Raw genomic sequence first — 22,682 nt, 5'->3', positions numbered from 1 at the left:
CCCTTATCTGGCAAGGCCACTGCACTGCGCTGTGGGCGGCCCCTCCTCCTCTGGGCCGTGTCCACTCTTCACAGCTGGCAGGCTGTATTGGCTATTTCCCCGGAATTGCAGAGATGGCGACCGCCCCTCCTGCTGGAACTTGGTCTTGTCTCAGGCGGACTTCAGCCCTCTGCTGTTGGCTAGCTGAGATTCCAAGCCAGTGGGTCTTAGCCTGTGAGGTGCGATGGAAATGGGGCCTGCCGAGCCATGCTGCTTGGCTCCCTGTATTCAGACCCCTTCCTAGGGATGTATATGGATGGATTTTACGCCTTGGCGGGGATCCCGGGGCAGGAGCATGCAAAACTCCCAGATCTCTGTGTGTGCCTGAGCTGCTGTTTTGCTGAGACTCCACACAGCTCTGTATATCAGACCCAAGGTCCTGGTGGAATGGGTTCACAACGGGATCTCCTGCTCCGCATGTTGCAAAGATCCATGGGAGAAGCGTGGTGGCTTCCTGAGCGGGTTGCACAATCACTCACTGCCTCCCCTGGCTGGGGGTGGGGGTTCCTTTTGCTCCACGTGGCTCCTGGATGGGCCGTAGCCCTTCTTGCTCTCCATGCTTTTTGCCTATTCAGTCCCAATGTGAGAACCTGGATATTTCATTTGAAGGTATTGGATTCATTCACCCCTTTTCATGCCTCTCTGTGAGTGCCACAGACCACAGCTGCTTCTCATCAGCCATCTTGCCCTTTGTCCAGTTCCATTTTTATGCAAAGGTGTGTGTGTGTCAATGTGTGGAGGAATAAAATAAAAAATGGTACTGGTAGTTATTTCCTGGTTTTGTAATTGGATGTTAGTATTGTTTGCATTTCTTTGTTTTGTTCGGTTCTTTGAAAAGAGGATTATAGTAGCCAGGATGGAGGTAATGTTTTAGGCAAAAAATCTGAAACTTTTAAAGATAGAAAACAAACAAATTCACATGTACTTTTCCTGTGACTTACATTGGCATTTCAGTTGACTGTAAGTCAAAAGGAAAGTTATTGCATCATTAGAGGCTGAACCTTCACCATAACCTGACCTTAGACAGTCATGTCTGACTTGATAGGATAGGTTTTAAATCTGGAATTAGTGGGGTGAATACGTTAAAGGGGTTTAGAAATGGCGTTTCTCAAAATAAGTGTCTCCTGAAGATGAAAATGGTAAAATAGTGCGTGGTATTATTTTCAGGCATAGTATAAGCATGAACTTGCCTTTCACAAGTTTGTCTTGAGACTTGTCATTGTTTCAGTTTTTATGTTTTCTTTTATTAAATTAACATGCTTGTTTTAAAAAGTTCAAAAAGTACAAAAGTACTTTTAGGTTCAGTGGCTCATGCCTGAAATCCCAGCACTTTGGGAAGCCGAGGCAGGTGGATCACTTGAGGTCAGGAGTTCGAGACCAGCCTGGCCAACTCGGTGAAACTCCATCTCTACTAAAAATACAGAAATTAGCCATGCGTGGTAGCGAATACCTGTAGTTCCAGCTACTCGGGAGGCTGAGGCAGGAGAATCGCTGGAACCTGGGAGGTGGAGGTTGCAGTGAGCACTGTATTCCAGCCTGGGCAATAGTGAGACTCTGTCTCTAAATAAATAAATAAAAGTTAAAAAGTGCTAAAAGTAAGAAAATAGACATAAGTTCCCCCTCCCCTGGAATCTTTCATTGAATTACCTTTTTTTATCTAAGGGAATAGTTCTGGGAAGTAGGGGAACTGTATCTCAATAAAACAGACATTCTTTGTGGTGTGATAGAATCATCACTGCATAGGAGCCAGGAAATTTAGTTTCCAGTCCCAGGTAGTCCTTAGCTGTATAATCGGAAAAAGTTACTTTGCCTCTTTGGGCCTCAATTTCTACTAATTCTATGATGACACAGTTGGACTTAGAAATTTTAGGATGCTAAGGACTGACTTAATAAAGCTTTCCTGGTATCTCAGACATTTTTTAAAAGGCTGTTTATGAGTTTGTGTATATGTGTATGTGCACATGCATTTCTGGAAAGGCTTCCCCTCCAACCATTAAAGATATAATTAATGTTATAAATTGTGTTGTTTATAATTGAGAAATAAATACCACACTTGACAATGTTTATTTCCAAAGAATTGGGTATTTTTGTGCTTTTGTTTATTCCTGGTATTTTCATACCATCCTGTTACACACGTGAGCAGAGAATGTGTGTATCATCCATATTTAATTTACAGTCATAGCTAGACTAAGTTATTATCCAATGTTATTGAAAGAATCAGTAGCACAGATAGAAATGAATTAGTTCCTAGTATACAGTTTTCTTGGCCTTTCTCTTAACCAGTTTGCTTTCTTAGAGAAATGAACTGATCTGACTATGATTAAGATCATTTATTGCTAGACAGAAGTAAAATTAGAGATTATCCATAGAACATTTTAATCTTGTAATTTATTTGGTGTGTTGTAGAACACCTGACTTTTCTCATTGTATTTGGTAAATGTGTTAAAAATGTTAAGTCAGTGTTATCTGGTTTTATTTTATCTCTTGAGTCATGTTTGGCATGTATGTGTTGGGGGGGTGGGCATAGGAGTTACACATTTAAGAAAGCCCTATCTTTTAGTAGAATAAATTAATGCAGATTGGCCTGTCTTCCTGCCTGCCTGGTCAGTAACAGTGGACTTTGGAGATTGATCCAGTGATGATAAACCTATTGTATGTGGCATAAGCCAGAGAAGTCAGCTTCGATAGCAAGTTTCTACATTGGCATGAGAGAGAAGCATTTAGTTAATATTTCAAAGTAACTAAGCCTGTTAGCATCCATGTATTCTATCAGTAGACTTTATTGAGTCCTGTCATTTGTATGGTCTTTTATTGTTTTTTGTTTTCAACAAAGGAAATAGCACACACATACATCTCAAAATGGATTATACCTGTTGTAATCTCAGTATTTTGGGAGATCAAGGTGGGAGGATCACTTGAGGCCAGGAATTTGAAACCAGCCTGGGAAACATACTGAGATCCTATGTCTACAAAATTTTTAAAATTAGCCAGGTACAGTGGTATGCACCTGTAGTCCTAGCTACTCGGGAGGCTGAGGCAGGAGAATCACTTGAGCCCAGGAGTTCAAGGCAGCAGTGACCTGTGATCAAACCACTGCACTCCAACTTGGGTGACAACATGGGACCCTATCTTAAAAAAAAAAAAAAAAAGAATTATAAAGTCTCTATTATGGTTGTATCTATTAAGAATATCAGTTCTGTTAAGAAAGGAAATAATTGTTTCAAATGTTTATTGGGGTAGCAAGATAAAAAGTTGTTTACAAGATATTAAATATCAGAATATTTGGAATTAGTGTCAGTATTTGCTATTATATAGAAAAAAAACCTGGGGCCTCATGATTTGAATTTTTCATCTTGAGTTATTTAATACACATTTGAGTTCTTACCACTTTTTGGACCCTATACTCAAGGTGTGTAAAGGCATAATTATTTTCAAATGTGGGCTTTGTCTATGCAAAAATTTATGAGTGCATTAAGCATCACTAGGTGCAGATTAAATTTGAATTCAGTGTGCTGTATGTATACCTCCACTACCTTCATTTGATCAGAAATGCACAATTTAGAAAGTGTGTTCTAGGAAAACTTGTTAAAAGCTATGGAAAATCCTTCTGTAAAGTGAATTAATTTGCCTTTTATAGATCCAGGTTTTCATATGTGATTTCTTAATGAACAACTTGTGAATATTTTAAATTTATTAAAAGTAACATTATCTGTAATTCACTTTAAACCCCCACCCCATCTATCTTTGTGTCTCACTCTCACAGTCATAATTAAACAGAGCAGGAGTTTAGTTGTTCTTACTGAGTATATAAATGATCCCAATTTTTAAGCTTTTAATTTTTTAATCTTAAAAGACTGGCTTAAGATACCATGATTTCTTTAAACTATATATACTATGATAATAAATTGAAAAATGTATATCAATTTAAATTTGACCCATGGGTCTTTACAGTGTAATTTAACATTTACCTTCCTGCAGTTGGAATATAAGGGCTATATGTTTCAGTTAAACTCTCCTATAACTGTTTGGATTAATTTAGATTAGTTTTTTGTTAATATAGTGGTTGGCAGTTGAAATGATTGTGAAAATAAAGTTGTTTATGATGTATAAATAGGAGTAGCCTTGATTTCTAGCACAGGCATCCAATATAGTCACTAATTTAAGCAGACTTATGTTAGCATTTATCAACTCAGAATTAAGCACAAAATAAAATGCATATGAAAAAAATGTTAAGTTGGTGGAAAGACCTTGAAATCTGAAAAGTGGTAATTAAAAAACAATGGAATGCCTAAACCATACTGTATAAACATGAAAGTCTTACATAAGAGGCTGGTGTTACATGTTTTGCTGCTGTTTTTTAGGTAATCTGTCATATATATCAGAAATATATATAGCAATCAGGTTTTAGTTTCTAGTACAGTTGACCATAGAACTATGGAGATATTATACTGTCCAGAGGGGAAAAATAATTGTCTCTTATTTCAACCCCTCTAAACAGGATACCATACTTGCAGAACTCCTTCAGATACATAAAGAACACATTGTAGGATACCATGAACATGATTCTCTTTTGGACCACAAAGAAGAAGAAGAGTTGACTGAAGAAGAAAGAAAAGCAGCTTGGGCTGAGTATGAAGCAGAGAAGAAGGTAGTTGATGCAAAATGCGTTTTTGTTTTTGTTATGTTAGTGATTTGAAAGAGCAATGCAGAAGAAAAGGGTCACATTTGAAACAGGTAATAATAATATAGTGGGTTTTAGGAACACATTCCCCAATTACAAGAATCTCTTTATGGGTTGGTTTCAGCTACCTTTAGTGGTAGAGTAGGAGGAGAAGACAGAAGAAAACAGTTTACACTTAAAGAGTAGTAATCCCATTTCTGCCTAGTATTTGTTGAATTGAGAAATGAGTGGGAAGCCATATATTTAGCATCACTAACCTCCCATCAGTACCCTCTCTGTAGTAACAAACATACAGGAGCTTAGTGTTTGGAGGTTGTAGTAAATGTAGCTTTGCATGTATACCATGAAATCTAAATTTTGGCTGAATATCAGAACACAAAAATATTTCATTATTAGACATTAATGCCATTTGCTCCAGCAGCAACTTTATTTAAGATCATTCTATGTCTGTTTTAAACATCAACCCACTTGAGCAAAAATGTGCCTGAGCATGGGAAACCTTATCCTAATACCTGAATCCTTTTCAAACTCCTAACTTATTGTACCAAACTTCTTTAACATTAGTGTGATGTTCAGAGTCTCATCAGAATTCTTTGAGTTGCCCCCATTCTGTGGGAATTATCAGAAAAAAAAGTACACCTTTAGGGGTTAAAGCTTTCCATGTAATAAGATCTTGGTTTCGGGTGAAAAGGGTGTTTTGTTTGTGTGTGGAAGAGTGTTAATAATTTCCTGGATCTGAGAATGTGGATTCTTTTCTAAACCAGTAGGTGATGTAGAATTTCAAGTTTTAAATCACAATGTGAAAAGTGCATATTTTTTTTGTTTTTAGGGACTGACCATGCGTTTCAACATACCAACTGGGACCAATTTACCCCCTGTCAGTTTCAACTCTCAAACTCCTTATATTCCTTTCAATTTGGGAGCCCTGTCAGCAATGAGTAATCAACAGCTGGAGGTGAGTTGTGAAGTACAAAAGTAGTTTGACATGAATTAAAGGCAATTTCAAGTGCCTTGTTGTTGAGGGTTCCCTATGCAGAAATATCACATTCTCCAAAAGATTACCCCTGAAAAGACGAATAAATTTTTGTTTTATTTGTTGACCGTTTTGAACCAACATGATGTTGTAAAATGTGGTTTGTTCAGAGCACAAAGGAATCAGTCGGTGAATTAATGTAGTTTGAATTATTTTAATTAAGAAACAATAGGGCTGCTGACTCGCTTGGGAAATAGCACCTTCTTCAGTTATAAAATAGTTATAATAAATTGCTATCTTACTGTTTGAAAGTAAGATAAATATACTCATTAACTTCTATTCTAGTGCATTATAGATGCACAATTAAATATATAATGCCCAATATTATGAAATAAATGATTTAAAGCTAGAATCAATTGTAAATTAAATAGGAAAGACTGGGTTTTTATTATACCAATAATGACTTAATTGAATCTGAAACACATTATAAAATGTACTTATGGATTCTTCTGCATTATTAAATTATTGGTGTGATAAAACTCAAACTTTTAATCTTCCTAACAAGACTCTTTGAGCATTGATATGGTTTACTCCACTTTATTGATACTGAATTTTGCTGTTCTCTTCAATTATTTACAGAGTTTTAAAACCGACTGCTATAAGTTGGCAAATGGAAGGATTCCCTATACTTTAACACTATGCTGTCTTTCTGCCTTATATAACTTATTTCTTGCATTCTTCTAGGACCTCATTAATCAAGGAAGAGAAAAAGTCGTAGAAGCAACAAACAGTGTGACAGCAGTGAGGATTCAACCTCTTGAGGATATAATTTCAGCTGTAGTAAGCTAATTGGCAATTGTCTTATTCCAACCTCCAATTTGTACCCTCCACCCCCTACTGCCATTTTTTAAAATTTTTAATTGTTTCCTTCTTATAAATTGATTTGCAATAGTAAAATACTGGTAAAATGGATGGATAATGCCAAACCGTAACCCAGCAATTTTACATAGATGTTGGCACAAGAGAGAAATGGGTAAAATGTAAGAATTGAGAAATCAAACATGGAAATGTATGCATTGTTTATATAAACATTTTAATTACCAGTTGTACAAATTAAATCTAAATTATTGTTTCATTCCAGAGATAGCCAGCCCAGGTACAGCAGTGAACAACTTAGTACCCTGTTTTGCATCACGTTTTTCTTCAGAAAAGAATAAAGGAAAAGGGGGGTTTGGAACCTTGGGAAATCCCAAATATCTTAAAATACCTTAATTATTTTTCCTCAATTGTACAGTAATAAGGAGTAAATAGAAAATTTTTCTTTTAGTGGAAGGAGAACATGAATCTCTCAGAGGCCCAAGTACAGGCGTTAGCATTAAGTAGACAAGCCAGCCAGGAGCTTGATGTTAAACGAAGAGAAGCAATCTACAATGATGTATTGACAAAACAACAGATGGTAAGAATTCTGACGTCTGACTATTTCTAGGTTATGTTTAATTTTCTTTGACTTTATAATAAGTTTGTATGACATCTACGTCAGTAATTATTCCTACTATGGAGGGATGGATAGTCATTGATAATTCTGGAAGAAATGTAAAAAACCCAGGAATGTCAAGTAAAAGTAATATATTTTGTTACAAAAATGCAACAGCTACCTAAATGGGAATCCTTGAAGTTTACATATGATCTAGTCCATATAATTTTATTTCTCATATATTCTGGATATCTACGTAGGAATTTTTGCCAGAGTTTTACCACATTTGCCAATTGTATTTTATTTAACTTTTAATTTTTGTGAGTATATAATAGGTATATATATTTATGGGGTACATAAGGTATATTGATACAGGTATACAGTGCATAATAATCACATCAGGGTAAAGGATATCTATCACCTCAAGCATTTATCCTTTCTTTGTGTTAGAAACAATCCAGTTATACTCTTCTAGTTATTTTTAAATGTGCAATAAATTATTTTTGACTGTAGTCACCCTGTTGTGGTATCAAATACTAGATCTTATTCATTCTAACTACACTTTTGTACCTATTAACCATCCCCCATTACCCCACTCCCTGCTACCCTTCTCAGCCTCTGGTAACTGCCATTCTACTCTCTATCATCATGAGTTCAATTGTTTTAGTTTTTAGCTTCCAGAAATAAGTGAGAACATGTGAACTTTGTCTTTCTATGCCTGGCTTATTTCACTTAACATAATGATCTCCAATTCTATGCATGCTATTGCAAATGGCAGTATCTCGTTCTTTTTTATGGCTGAATAGTACTCCATTGTATATATGTACCACATATTCTTTGTTTATTCATCTGTTGGTTGATACTTAGGTTGCTTCCAAATCTTAATGTTGTGAACAGTGCTACAATAAACATGAGAGTGCAGCTACCTCTTCAATATACTGATTTCCTTTCTTTTGGGTATAGACCTAGCAGTGGGACTGGTGAATCATATAGTACCTCTGTTTTTAGTTTTCTGAGGAACCTCCAAACCGTTCTCCATAGTGCTTGTACTAATACACGTTACTAACAACAGTGTACACAAGTTCCCTTTTCTCCACATCCTCACCAACATTAGTTATTGCCTGTCTTTTGGATAAAGGCCATTTTAACTGGGGTAAGATGATATTTCATTATCTTTTTTGTTTGGTTGGTTGGTTTTGTAGAGACGAGGTCTCACTATATTTCCCAGGCTGGTCTCAAACTCTCGGGCTTAAACGATCCTCTGACCTCAGCCTCCCAAAGTGTTGGGATTACAGGCATGAGTGACCATGCCCAGCCTCTCACTGTAGTGTTGATTTGCATTATCTAATGACTGATGATGTTGAGTGCCTTTTCCTATGCCTGTTTGCCATTTGTATGTCTTCTTTCGAGAAATATCTATTCAGATATTTTGCCCATTTTTAAATCTGATTATTAGATTTTTTTTCCTATGCAGTTGTTTGAGCTCCTTATTTATTCTGGTTATTAATCCCTTGTCAGTTGGATAGCTTGCAAATATTTTCTCGCATTCTGTGGGTTGTCTCTTCGCCTTGTTGATTGTTTCCTTTGCTGTGCAGAAGCTTTTTAACTTAGTGGTATCCTGTTTGTCCATTTTTTATTTGATTGCCTGTACTTGTGAGATATTACTCAAGAAATCTTTGCCAGTTCAATGTCCTGGACAGTTTGCCCAGTGTTTTTCTGTAATAAATTCATAGTTTGCGGTCTCAGATTTAAGTCTTTAATCCATTTTGATTTGAATGTTGTATATGGCAAGAGCTTGGGGTCTTCTTTCATTGTTCTGCGTATGGATATCCAGCTTCCACAGCACCATTTATTAATGAGACTGTCCTTTCTTCAATGCATGTTCATGGCACCTGTGCAAAAAAATGAGTTTACTGGTGTGTGGATTTGTTTCTGGGTTCTCACTTCTGTTCTCTTGGTCTGTGTGTCTTTTTATGCCAGTACCATGCTGTTTTGGTTACTGTAGCTCTGTAGTATCATTTGAAGTCAGGTAATGTGATTCCTCCAGTTTTGTTCTTTTTGCTCACTACAGCTTTGCCTATTGTGGGTCTTCTGTGGTTCCATGAAAAGTTCAGAATTTTTTTTTTATTTCTTTGAAGAATGTCATTGGTATTTTGATAAGGATGCATTGTATCTATGGATTGCTTTGGGTAGTATGGACATTTTAACAATATTAATTTATCCAATCCATGAACATGGAAGATCTTTTCATTTTTTTGTACCCTCTTCCATTTCTTTCATCAGCATTGTGTAGTTTTCATTGTAGACATCTTTCACTTCTTTGGTTAAGTTTATTCCTAGGTATTTAATTTTGACTGTGGCTACTGTAAATGGGATTACTTTCTCAATTTCTTTTTCAGATTATTCACTGCTGGCATTTAGAAATGCTGCTGATTTTGTATGCTGCCACTTTACTAAGTTTGTTTATCAGTTCTAAAATATTTTTGGTGGAGTCTTTAGGTTTTTCCAAATACCAGATCATAACATTTGCAAACAGGATAATTTGACTTCTTCTTTTCCAACTGGGATGCCCTTTATTTCTTTCTCTTGTCTGATTGCTCTAGCTATGACTTGCAGAACTATGTTGAATAACAGTGGTAAAAGCTGGCATCCTTGTTGTGTTCCAATTTTTAGAAGAAAGTCTTTCAGTTTTTCCCCATTGAGTACGATACTGGCTGTGAGTCTGTCAATATATGGCTTTTATTGTGTTGAGGTATGTTCCTTCTATAACCGGTATTTTGAGGATTTATATCATGAAAGGATCTTGAATATTATCAGATGTTTTTTCAGCATCGGTTGAAATTATCATACAGTTTTTGTCCTTCATTCTGTTATTTGATGTATCACATTGATTGATTTGCATATGTTAAATCATCCTTGAAGCCCTTGGATAAATCCCACTTGGTCATGTTCAACAACACCTTTTTAATGTGTTGTTGAATTGTGTTTGCTATTATTTTGTTGAGGATTTTTGCATGAATGTTCATCTCAGATATTGCCCTGTAGTTTTCTTTTTTTGATGTGTTTGTCTGGTTTTGGTATTAAGGTGTTACTGGCCTTATAGAATGTGTTTGAAGTATTCCCTCCTCCTCTACTTGTCACAGCAGTTTGAGGAAGATTGGTATTAGTTCTTCTTTAAACGTTTGGTAAAATTCAGCAGTGAAGACATTGGTTTCCAGGCTTTTCTTTGCTGGAAGACTTTTTATTACAGCTTTAATCTCGTTACTTGTTACTGCTCTGTTCAGATTTTGGATTTCTTAATGTTTCAATCTTGGTAGATTGTATGAGTCTTGGAATTTATCCATTTCTTCTAGGTTTTCCAATTTTTTGCATGTAGTTTGTCATAGGAGCCTCTAATGATCCTTTGAATTTCTTTGGTATCAGTTTTAATATCTACTTTTTGATCTCTGATTTTATTTACTTGAATCTTCTCCTTTTTCTTAATCTGGCTAATGGTTTGTCAGTTTTGTTTATCTTCTCAAAAAACCAACTTTTTATTTATTTCTGTGCTGATCTTTATTATTTATTTTACTAATTTGGGGTTTTGTTTTGTTTTTCTAGTTCTTTAAGATGCATTGGTAGGTGTTTAATTGTTTTTTTTTTTTCTTTTCTGATGCACGCACTTAGAGCTGTAAACTTTCCTCTTAGTAATGCTTTTGCTGTATCCCATAGGTTTTTGTATGTTGTGTTTCCTTTATCATTCGTTTTAAGAAGTTTTTCAGTTTTTTTCTTAATGTCTTCTTTGACCCACTGGTCATTCAGGAGCATATTGTTCAATTTTCATGTGTTATATATAAACAATTCCTCTTGTTATTGATTTCTAGTTTTATTCCATTGTGGTCAGAGAAGAAACTTGATATGATTTCATTTGTTTGAATGTTTTAAGACTTGTTTTGTGGCCTAATATATGGTCTTTCCTTGAGAATGATTTATGTGCCAAGGAAAAGAATGTATATTCTGTGACCATTGGATGAAATGTCCTGTAAATATCTATTTGGTCTATAGTGCAGAATAAGTCCGTTGGTTTTTTTTGTTGATTTTCTGTCTGGATGATCTGTCCAATGTGTAAAGTTGAGGTGTCGAAGTCTCCAGCTATTATTATTTTGAGGTCTGTCTCTCTATTTAGCTCTAATAATATTTGCTTTTTATATCTGGTGCTCCAGTGTTGGGTGCACATATATTTACAATTGTTGTATCTTGCTGCTGAATTGACCCCTTTATCATTATATAATGACCATCGTTGTCTCTTTTTATATTTTTTGTCTTGAAATCTGTTTTGGCTGATGTAAGTATAGCTAGTCCTGCTCATTTTTGGTTTCCATTTTCATGAAATATCTTTTTTCATCCCTTTATTTTCACTGTATATGTGTCTTTATAGGTACAATGTATTTCTTACAGGAAACGGTTGGGTCTTTTTTAAAAATCCATTCAGACACTATATGTCTTGATTGGAGAGTTTAGTCCTTTTATATTCACTGTTATTCTGTTTTTAAACTTCATTTTAAGTTCATGGATACATGTGCAGGTTTGTTATATAGGTAAATCTGTGTCACGGGTTTGTTGTACAGATTATTTTGTCACCCAGGTATTAAGCCTAGCACCCATAAGTTATTTTTCCTGATCATCTCCCTCCTCTCAGCCTCCAACCTCTGGTCAGCCCCAGTGTCTGTTATTGCCCTCTGTGTGTTCATGTGTTCTCATCATTTAGTTCCCACTTTTTAGTGAAAACATATGGTATTTGGTTTCCTGTTCCTGCGTTAGTTTGCTAAGGATAATGGCCTCCAGCTCCATCCATGTTCCTGCAAAGGACATGATCTTGTTCTTATTATTAGGTTTATAGAAGATATTAATAAAATTAAATAAATAGATTGACAACAGTCTTGAAAATGTGTGCTGAGGTCTGGGCTCAGCTTTACCAGCCGAGAATGAGAAAGTAGATTTTTGATCTCTGAGATTTCTAATAGTTGAGTCAGCTACTGTTGGAATGAGAAAAGCTCTAGTTGTCTATAACATGTTGAATTTGTCAGACTCTTTGTGATGAGCTGCGTTCAATAAACCAAATGCAGAGGCATTAGTAGCAGGCTATGGCTCTGCTAGCTGAGGTTTGGAAATCACAGGATGCAACGCCTCAATTTTTGCTGTGGAACTTGATAATGGGGCATTCCGTAATGAATGCCGTATGAGGGGACGTGAGTATGAGTAGGCAGAGGGCACATGTATCTAGAGCTTCAGTCACTGTAGGTATCAGGAAGAAAGGCACATTTAGAATACACCTTTACACACGTGGATTTTTTTTTTTTTACCCCTCCTGAACTTTTTCTTTATTTTTATTTTTTATTTCCACATTTTCTTTATCCAGTCTACCATTGATAGGCATTTAGCTTTATTCCATGTTTTTGCTTTTGTGGATAGTGCTGCAATGAACATATACGTGTGTCATTATAATAGAACAATGTATGTTCCTTTGAATTTATACCCAGTAATAGGATTGCAGGGTTGAATGGTAGTTCTGTTTTTAGCTCTTTGAGGAACTACCACACTGCTTTCCACAATGGATGAACTAATTTACACTCCCACCAGCAGTGTATAAGCATTCCTTTTTCTCTACAACCTCACCAGCATCTTTTGACTTTTTAATAATGGCCATTCTGACTGGTGTGAGGTATCTCATTGTGGTTTTGATTTGCCTTTCTCTAATGATCAGTGATGTTCAGCTTTTTTTCATATGATTGTTGGCCACGTGTGTGTTTTCTTTTGCAAAGTGTCTGTTCATGTCCTTTGCCCACTTTTTAATGGGGTTGTTATTTTCTTCTATATTTCTTCAAGTTCCTTATAGATAATGGATATTAGTTGCTAGATGGATAGTTTGCAAAACTTTTCTGCAATTCTGTAGGTTGTCTCTCTACTCTGTTGATAGTTTCCTTTGCTGTGCAGAAGCTCTTTAGTTTAGTTGGATCTCATTTGTCCATTTTTGCTTTTGTTGCAATTGCTTTTGGCATCTTCATCATGAAATCTTTGCCCATTCGTATATCCAGAATTATATTGCTTAGGTTGTCTTCCAGGGTTTTTATAGTTTTCGGGTTTACATTTAAGTATTGAATGCATCTTGAGTTGATATTTGTATATGGTGTGTAAGGAGGGGGTCCAGTTTCAGTCTTCTCCCTGTGGCTAGCCAATTACCCCAGCACTGTTTATTGAGTAGGGAGTCCTTTTCCCATTACTTGTTTTTGTCAACTTTGTCAAAGATCAGATGGTTGTAGGTGTGTGGCCTTATTTCTGAGCTGTCTATTCAGTTCCATTGGTCTGTGTGTCTTTTTGTACCAGTACCACACTGTTTTGGTTACTGTAGCTCTGTAGTATAGTTTGAAGTTGTATAGCATAATGCCTCCAGCTTTGTTCATTTTGCTTACGATTGCCTTGGCTATTCAACCTTTTTTTTTGTTGTTCCATATGAATTTTAAAATAGTTTTGTCTAGTTTATGAAGAATATCATTAGTAGTTTGATAGGAATAGCATTGAATGTATAAATTGCTTTGGGCAGTATGACCATTTCAACAATATTGATTCTTCCTATCCATGAGCATGGAATGTTTTTCCATTTGTTTTGACATCTCTAATTTCTTTTAGCAGTCTTTTGGAGTTCTCATTGTAGAGACCTTTTACCTCCCTGGTTAGCTGTATTCCTAGGTATTTTATTCTTTATTGTGGCAGTTGTGAATGGGATAGCATGCCTGATTTGCCTCTTTGCTTGACTTTTGTTGGTGTATAGGAATGCTACTGATTTTTGTACATTGATTTTGTACCCTGAGATATTGCTGAAGTTGTTTATCAGCTTAAGAAGCATTTTGGGCCAAGACTAGAGTTTTCTAGATACAGAATCATGGCATCTGCATACTGTGATAGTTTGACTTTCTCTCTTCCTATTTGGATAACCTTTATTTATTTCTGTTTCCTGATTGCTCTGCCCAGGACTTCTAATACTATGTTGAATAGGAGTGGTGATAGAGGGCATCCTTGTCTTGTGCCAGTTTTCAAGATGAATACTTCCAGCTTTTGCCCATTCAGTATAATGTTGGCTGTGGGTCTCCTCCTGGCGGAATTCCAGAGGCCCGAGGCAAGAGCCAGTTGCTTCTTGCCACTTCAACTCACTCATTCCCCTGGAGTTCTTGTGGGCCAGGAATGAGTCCTGGTGTGCGGTAACCCCATTCAGGGTTCCCAGCTTCCTCCTCCAACCAAGCTTCTGTTTCTTCCCTCCGCCCACTCTCATTGCCTTCTCTCTGAAGATCTGTTAGGAGTGTGCCAGTCATCCTTGTCTTTCGGTGGCAGCTTTTCCACCTTGCTGCGTCTAGTCATCCATCTTGCCCAACCCCATTATTCTTTTTTTTTTTTTTTTTTTTTTGAGACGGAGTCTCGCTCTGTCGCCCAGGCTGGAGTGCAGTGGCGCAATCTCAGCTCACTGCAAGCTCCGCCTCCCGGGTTCAGGCCATTCTCCTGTCTTAGCCTCCTGAGTAGCTGGGACTACAGGCGCCCGCCACCACGCCCAGCTAATTTTTTGTATTTTTAGTAGAGACGGGGTTTCACTGTGTTAACCAGGATGGTCTCAGTCTCCTGACCTTGTGATCCTCCCGCCTCGGCCTCCCAAAGTGCTGGGGTTACAGGCATGAGCCACTGCGCCCAGCCTCCAACCCCATTATTCTTGATAAGTTAGGACTTACTCCTGCCATTTTGTTATTTGTTTTCTGGTTGTTTTGTGATCCCTGTCTTCCTTCTTTTCTTCCTATCATCCTTTTAGTTAAAGCAATTTTCTGTGGTTGTATGTTTTAATTTCTTCTATTATTATTTTTTCGAGACGGAGTTTCACTGTGTCGCCCAGGCTGGAGTGCAGTGGCATGATCTCAGCTTACTGCAATCTCTGCCTTCCCGGGTTTGAGCGATTCTCCTGCCTCAGCCTCCTGAGTAGCTGGAATTATAAGCACCCGCCACCATGCGCAGCTAATTTTCACATTTTTACTAGAGACAGGGTTTCACCATGTTGGCCAGGCTGGTCTCGAACTACTGACCTCAGGCGATCCATCCACCTTGGCCTCCCAAAGCGCTGGGATCACAGGCCTGAGCCACCGCGCCCGGCATGATTTCTTGCTTATAGTTTTTTGTTTATCTGTTGTATGTTTGTTTTTTTGAAGTTACCATGAGGCTTGCAAATAATATAATGCATCATTTTAAGCTGATGATAACACTGATTGCATAAACAAGCAAACAAAGTAACAAACAAGCAAAGAGAAAACTAATGTTCTATTGCCAGTGAGTTTTATACCTTCATGTAACTTTTCGTTGTTTGTTAACATCCTTTTCTTTCAGATTGAGAAACTCCCTTTAATATTTCTTGTAGGACAGGTTTGATATTGAAATTCCTCAGCTTCTGTTTGTGTGGGAAAGTCTTTATTTCTCCTTCACATTTGAAGCATATTTTCACCAGATATGTTCTTCTAGGGTAAAAGTTTTTTGTTTGTTTGTTCCTTCACCCCTTTAAATATCTCATGTCACTCTCTCCTGGCCTGTAAGTTTTCTACTGAAAAGTCTACTGCCAGATGTATTGGAGCTCCTTTGTATGTTATTTGTTTCCTTTCTCTTGCTGCATTTAGTATCCTTTCTTTATCCTTGACCTTTGAGAGTTTGATTATTAAATGGTGGGAGGGAGTCTTCATTAGGTTAAATCTGCTTGGTGTTCCATAACCTTCTTTTTCTTGAATATTGATAGTTTTCTCTAGGTTTGGGGAATTCTCTGTTGTTGTCCCTTTGAATAAACTTTATACCCCTATCCGTCTCTCTGCCTCCTCTTTAAGGCCAATAACTCTTAGATTTGCCCATTTGAGGCTATTTTCTAGATCTTGTAGATGTGCTTCATTGTTTTTTGTTCTTTTTTCTTTTGTCTCCTCTGATGGTACATTTTCAAATAGCCTGTCTTCAAGCTTACTAATTCTTTCTTCTCCTTGATCGGTTCTGCTATTAAGAGACTCTTAATACATTCTTCAGTATGTCAATTGCGTTTTTTGACTCCAGAATTTCTGCTTGATTCTTTTAAATTATTTCAATATCTTTGTGAAATTTATCTGATGTGATTATCAGTTTCTTCTCCATATTATCTTGAATTTCATTGAATTTCCTCAAGACAGCTCTTTTGAATTCTCTGTCACATATATTCACATGTATCTGTCTCTCTAGGATTGGTCCCTGAGGGCTTATTTAGTTCGTTTGGTGATGTCGTGTTTCCTGGATGGTCTTGATGGTTGTGGACATTGATTCATGTCTGGGCATTGAAGAGTTAGGTATTTATTATAATCTTTGTAGTCTAGCCTTGTTTGTACCCATCCTTCTTGGGAAGGCTTTCTAGGTATTCAAAGGGAGTTGGATATTGTGATCTAATGGTCACTGCATCTGTATCTGCATTAGAAGGCATCCCAAACCGGGTAATGCTGTGACTCTTGTAGTCTTGCAGACTCATAGAGGTACCGCCTTGGTGGTCTTGGATAAGATCTGGAAGAATTGTCTGGATTACCAGGCAGAGACTCTTGTTCTCTTCCCTTACTTTCTCCCAAACAGAATCTCTCTCTGTCTGTGCTAAGCTGTCTGGAAAGCTGGTGGAGAGGTGACACAAGCACCCCTCTGGCTCCCTTCACGGGGACCACACTGGGTTAGACCTGAAGCCTGCATAGCAATGGGTCTCACCCAAGATCCACAGTAACTACTGGCCTCCGCCTTTGTTTGCTCAAGGCTCTAAGGCTCCACATTCAGCAGGTGGCAAAGCCAGCTCCTCTTGTGTCCTTCCCTTCTGGGCTGCAGATTTCCCCCAGCCCTAGGCCGATCCCAAGATGCTATCTAAGATCCAGGGCCTGGAGTCAGAATCTTTAGGAATCTGCCTGGAGCTCTATTCTACTTCGGCTGAGCTGGCACCCAAGCCATAAGACAAAATCTTTCTACCCTTCCCTCCGCTTTTCACAAGCAAAGGAGTCTCTCCCTGTGACCACTAGCACCCCAGGCCCACAGCAGGTATTGCCTGGCTACTGCTGATGTTCACTCAGGGCCCAAGGGCTCTTCCGTCAGCTTGTGTTAAATGCTACCAGGACTACGTCTCTCCCTTCTGGGCAGTGGGCTCCCCTCCAGCCCAGGGAAGGTCCACAAATGCCATCCATAAGCCAAGGCCTGGAATTAGGGTCCCCGAGGGTCTGCTTGGTACCCTAGCCCACTGTGGCTGAGCTGGTACCTAAGCTGTATGTCAAAGTTCTCTTTACTCTTTCGTCTTCTTTTCTCAAGCAAGAGTCTCTTCCCATAGTGTCCACAGCTGGGAATGTGCTATGTCACACCTGAAGGTAGCATGTCTCTGAGTCTCACTGAAGGCCCACTGCAAGTACTGCCTGGGTACCACTGCTGGTTATTCAGGGCCCAAGGGCTCTTCAGACAACAGATGTTGAATCCTGTCAGGATTGAGTCATTTCCTTCAAGAGAATGAGTTTCCTCTGGCCCAGGTTATGTCTGGAAATGTCATCCAGGAGCTAGGGCCTGGAACAAGGGCCTCAGGACTCTGCCTGGTGCCCTGTCCTACTGTGGCTGACGTGATATTCAAGCTGCAAGACAAAGTCTTCTTTACTCTTCCCTCTCCTCTCCTCACCTCAAGCAAAAGGAAAGAGTCTCTCCTGGAGCTGTGAGCTGTGCTGCCTGGGGTTTGCGAAGGTGTGGCACAAGCAATCTCCTGGCCACCCTGGCTGGTGTCTCACTAGGTCATGTGCCCCCCCCCCCACCCAGTCCACTGGCTTTCAGCCCAGCACAGTACAGGACTTGGAGTCTTGGTGGCCTAGATTGCCTTTCAGGTTTATTTAGGCCCCCAGAACTCTTTAGTCCACAGTGGCAAAGCTTGTCGGAACTCTGGTTCTGCCTGCTGGGATAGGTGATTTCCCTCTGGCTGTGGCTGGTGTAAATGCTCCCTCTGTGGGTGCCAGCTGAGTTCTGCCTGGTGTTTCTTTTCACTGTGACAGGGCAGCCCTGAGTTCCAATGCAGAGTCCCATAATCACTGTACTCTTTTCCTGCAAGCACATAGATTCTCTCTCCCTGCCACACGGCTGCTGCCAGGGGATGAGTGAGGGGTGGCATTGGCAGTTCAAGACTGTCTTTCCTACCCCCTTTAGTGCCTCTTTCAGTGATATGAAGTTAAAATCTGGTACAGTGATTGCTCACCTGATTTTTGGTTCTCATGAAGGTGATTTTATTGCAGATAGTTTTTCAATTTGGTGTTCCTTCGGGGAGGACGATCAGTGGAGGCTTCTATTCAGCCATCTTGCTCTGCCTCCAGTCACATTTGCCATTGTTAAACAACCTCGAAATAGTAGTATACTTATCAGTGTGTTTAATTTGAGAATAAAAGGTAGAGCTATGGATGATACATATCAAAGGTTCCTACTAAGTTATATAATTCTTTAAAAGGGTACTGTATTCCAGGATCCTTGATCATGTTTCCCAGCACAGTCGTTTGCCAGCCTTCTGCCTTATACTTGGAAATTTCTACGCTTGACACCAGGGAATCTATTTCTGTGGCATATATTTTACTTAGAAAGCACTGCAGGGTTATGTGGTTTTACAATATATTAGTAAATTTGAGATATTCCTGGTCAGAATTATTCCTACTGCAAGTGCCTTTCCCTTTGGTGTTTGTCACTAAAATGTTTGTCTGTCATCATGTGAAATATTCAAAAGAATGACAAAGAAAGGAGTCTTAACAAAAAGTGTTGTAACTAATACTTGAGACTAATCACAGAACACGTTACTATGGCAACTAACCTAAATGCTGCTTGCAATATAATAGTCAAGACATTAAGAGAATTTAGCCCTAAATGATCTTACTAACTGGTTTCTACAGTAATGGTCCTGTGAATGCCATCACATTAGTAATGGTGTTAACAATAATGTGTTTTCCTTTTGGTATGGTACCCCCTTAACAAATTGATTTTAAGTCAAAACTTGATACCTCTTTTGAGACAGGTCATGCACTTGTAATGACTCCCATTTTTTCTCTATAGTTAATCAGCTGTGTTCAGCGAATACTTATGAACAGAAGGCTCCAGCAGCAGTACAATCAGCAGCAACAGCAACAAATGACTTATCAACAAGCAACACTGGGTCACCTCATGATGCCAAAGCCTCCAAATTTGATCATGAATCCTTCTAACTACCAGCAGATTGATATGAGAGGAATGTATCAGCCAGTGGCTGGTGGTATGCAGCCACCACCATTACAGCGTGCACCACCCCCAATGAGAAGCAAAAATCCAGGACCTTCCCAAGGGAAATCAATGTGATTTTGCACTAAAAGCTTAATGGATTGTTAAAATCATAGAAAGATCTTTTATTTTTTTAGGAATCAATGACTTAACAGAACTCAACTGTATAAATAGTTTGGTCCCCTTAAATGCCAATCTTCCATATTAGTTTTACTTTTTTTTTAAAAAAATAGGGCATACCATTTCTTCCTGACATTTGTCAGTGATGTTGCCTAGAATCTTCTTACACACACTGAGTACAGAAGATATTTCAAATTGTTTTCAGTGAAAACAAGCCCTTCCATAATAGTAACAACTCCACAGATTTCCTCTCTAAATTTTTATGCCTGCTTTTAGCAACCATAAAATTGTCATAAAATTAATAAATTTAGGAAAGAATAAAGATTTATATATTCATTCTTTACATATAAAAACACACAGCTGAGTTCTTAGAGTTGATTCCTCAAGTTATGAAATACTTTTGTACTTAATCCATTTCTTGATTAAAGTGATTGAAATGGTTTTAATGTTCTTTTGACTGAAGTCTGAAACTGGGCTCCTGCTTTATTGTCTCTGTGACTGAAAGTTAGAAACTGAGGGTTATCTTTGACACAGAATTGTGTGCAATATTCTTAAATACTACTGCTCTAAAAGTTGGAGAAGTCTTGCAGTTATCTTAGCATTGTATAAACAGCCTTAAGTATAGCCTAAGAAGAGAATTCCTTTTTCTTCTTTAGTCCTTCTGCCATTTTTTATTTTCAGTTATATGTGCTGAAATAATTACTGGTAAAATTTCAGGGTTGTGGATTATCTTCCACACATGAATTTTCTCTCTCCTGGCACGAATATAAAGCACATCTCTTAACTGCATGGTGCCAGTGCTAATGCTTCATCCTGTTGCTGGCAGTGGGATGTGGACTTAGAAAATCAAGTTCTAGCATTTTAGTAGGTTAACACTGAAGTTGTGGTTGTTAGGTTCACACCCTGTTTTATAAACAACATCAAAATGGCAGAACCATTGCTGACTTTAGGTTCACATGAGGAATGTACTTTTAACAATTCCCAGTACTATCAGTATTGCGAAATAATTCCTCTGAAAGATAAGAATCACTGGCTTCTATGCGCTTCTTTTCTCTCATCATCATGTTCTTTTACCCCAGTTTCCTTACATTTTTTAAAATTGTTTCAGAGTTTTTTTTTTTTTCTTAGTTTAGATTGTGAGGCTATTATTAAATCAAAATTAATTCATCCAATACCCCTTTACTAGAAGTTTTACTAGAAAATGTATTACATTTTATTTTTTCTTAATCCAGTTCTGCAAAAATGACCTATAAATTTATTCATGTACAATTTTGGTTACTTGAATTGTTAAAGAAAACATTGTTTTTGACTATGGGAGTCAACTCAACATGGCAGAACCATTTTTGAGATGATGATACAACAGGTAGTGAAACAGCTTAAGAATTCCAAAAAAAAAAAAAAAAAAAAAAAAGAAAACTGGGTTTGGGCTTTGCTTTAGGTGTATCACTGGATTAGAATGAGTTTAACGTTAGCTAAAACTGCTTTGAGTTGTTTGGATGATTAAGAGATTGCCATTTTTATCTTGGAAGAACTAGTGGTAAAACATCCAAGAGCACTAGGATTGTGATACAGAATTTGTGAGGTTTGGTGGATCCACACCCCTCTCCCCCACCTTCCCATGAGAAATATCACTAATAAATCCTGTATATTTAGATATTATGCTAGCCATGTAATCAGATTTATTTAATTGGGTGGGGCAGGTGTGTATTTACTTTAGAAAAAATGAAAAAGACAAGATTTATGAGAAATATTTGAAGGCAGTACACTCTGGCCAACTGTTCCCAGTTGGTATTTCTACAAGTTCAGAATATTTTAAACCTGATTTACTAGACCTGGGAATTTTCAACATGGTCTAATTATTTACTCAAAGACATAGATGTGAAAATTTTAGGCAACCTTCTAAATCTTTTTCACCATGGATGAAACTATAACTTAAAGAATAATACTTAGAAGGGTTAATTGGAAATCAGAGTTTGAAATAAAACTTGGACCACTTTGTATACACTCTTCTCACTTGACATTTTAGCTATATAATATGTACTTTGAGTATAACATCAAGCTTTAACAAATATTTAAAGACAAAAAAATCACGTCAGTAAAATACTAAAAGACTCATTTTTATATTTGTTTTAGATGTTTTAAATAGTTGCAATGGATTAAAAATGATGATTTAAAATGTTGCTTGTAATACAGTTTTGCCTGCTAAATTCTCCACATTTTGTAACCTGTTTTATTTCTTTGGGTGTAAAGCGTTTTTGCTTAGTATTGTGATATTGTATATGTTTTGTCCCAGTTGTATAGTAATGTTTCAGTCCATCATCCAGCTTTGGCTGCTGAAATCCTACAGCTGTGAAGACTTGCCTTTGTTTCTGTTAGACTGCTTTTCAGTTCTGTATTGAGTATCTTAAGTACTGTAGAAAAGATGTCACTTCTTCCTTTAAGGCTGTTTTGTAATATATATAAGGACTGGAATTGTGTTTTTAAAGAAAAGCATTCAAGTATGACAATATACTATCTGTGTTTTCACCATTCAAAGTGCTGTTTAGTAGTTGAAACTTAAACTATTTAATGTCATTTAATAAAGTGACCAAAATGTGTTGTGCTCTTTATTGTATTTTCACAGCTTTGAAAATCTGTGCACATACTGTTTCATAGAAAATGTATAGCTTTTGTTGTCCTATATAATGGTGGTTCTTTTGCACATTTAGTTATTTAATATTGAGAGGTCACGAAGTTTGGTTGTTGAATCTGTTATATACTAAATTCTGTAAAGGGAGATCTCTAATCTCAAAAAGAATTTACATACCAGGAAGTCCATGTGTGTTTGTGTTAGTTTTGGATGTCTTTGTGTAATCCAGCCCCATTTCCTGTTTCCCAACAGCTGTAACACTCATTTTAAGTCAAGCAGGGCTACCAACCCACACTTGATAGAAAAGCTGCTTACCATTCAGAAGCTATAGCAGGTAGATGGAAACCTTATTACCTGGCCTCCAAATAAGCTGAATATTTTGTAGCCTTCCCTTAGCTATGTTCATTTTCCCTCCATTATCATAAAATCAGATCGATATTTATGTGCCCCAAACAAA

General features: G+C 37.6%; 1 protein-coding gene across 9 annotated transcripts in view; it reads left to right on the top strand.

The window, feature by feature from the left end:
- Positions 1 to 22,192, top strand: part of ATRX (ATRX chromatin remodeler) — a 286,622-nt gene extending 264,430 nt beyond the window's left edge. For all 9 annotated transcript variants that reach the window (XM_008978121.6, XM_003824403.6, XM_003824402.6 and 6 more), the window contains 5 exons: positions 4,538 to 4,687; positions 5,550 to 5,675; positions 6,438 to 6,533; positions 7,021 to 7,149; positions 19,276 to 22,192. In XM_008978121.6, the coding sequence (XP_008976369.3) occupies positions 4,538 to 4,687; positions 5,550 to 5,675; positions 6,438 to 6,533; positions 7,021 to 7,149; positions 19,276 to 19,554 (780 nt within the window). In that variant the 3' untranslated portion in view covers positions 19,555 to 22,192. The remainder of the gene's footprint in view (positions 1 to 4,537; positions 4,688 to 5,549; positions 5,676 to 6,437; positions 6,534 to 7,020; positions 7,150 to 19,275) is intronic.
- Positions 22,193 to 22,682: the final 490 nt, after the last annotated feature.

Source organism: Pan paniscus, chromosome X (assembly GCF_029289425.2).
Source record: "Pan paniscus chromosome X, NHGRI_mPanPan1-v2.0_pri, whole genome shotgun sequence".
Classification (NCBI taxonomy): Eukaryota; Metazoa; Chordata; class Mammalia; order Primates; family Hominidae; genus Pan; species Pan paniscus.
This window is presented reverse-complemented; position numbering and strand designations above follow the sequence as displayed.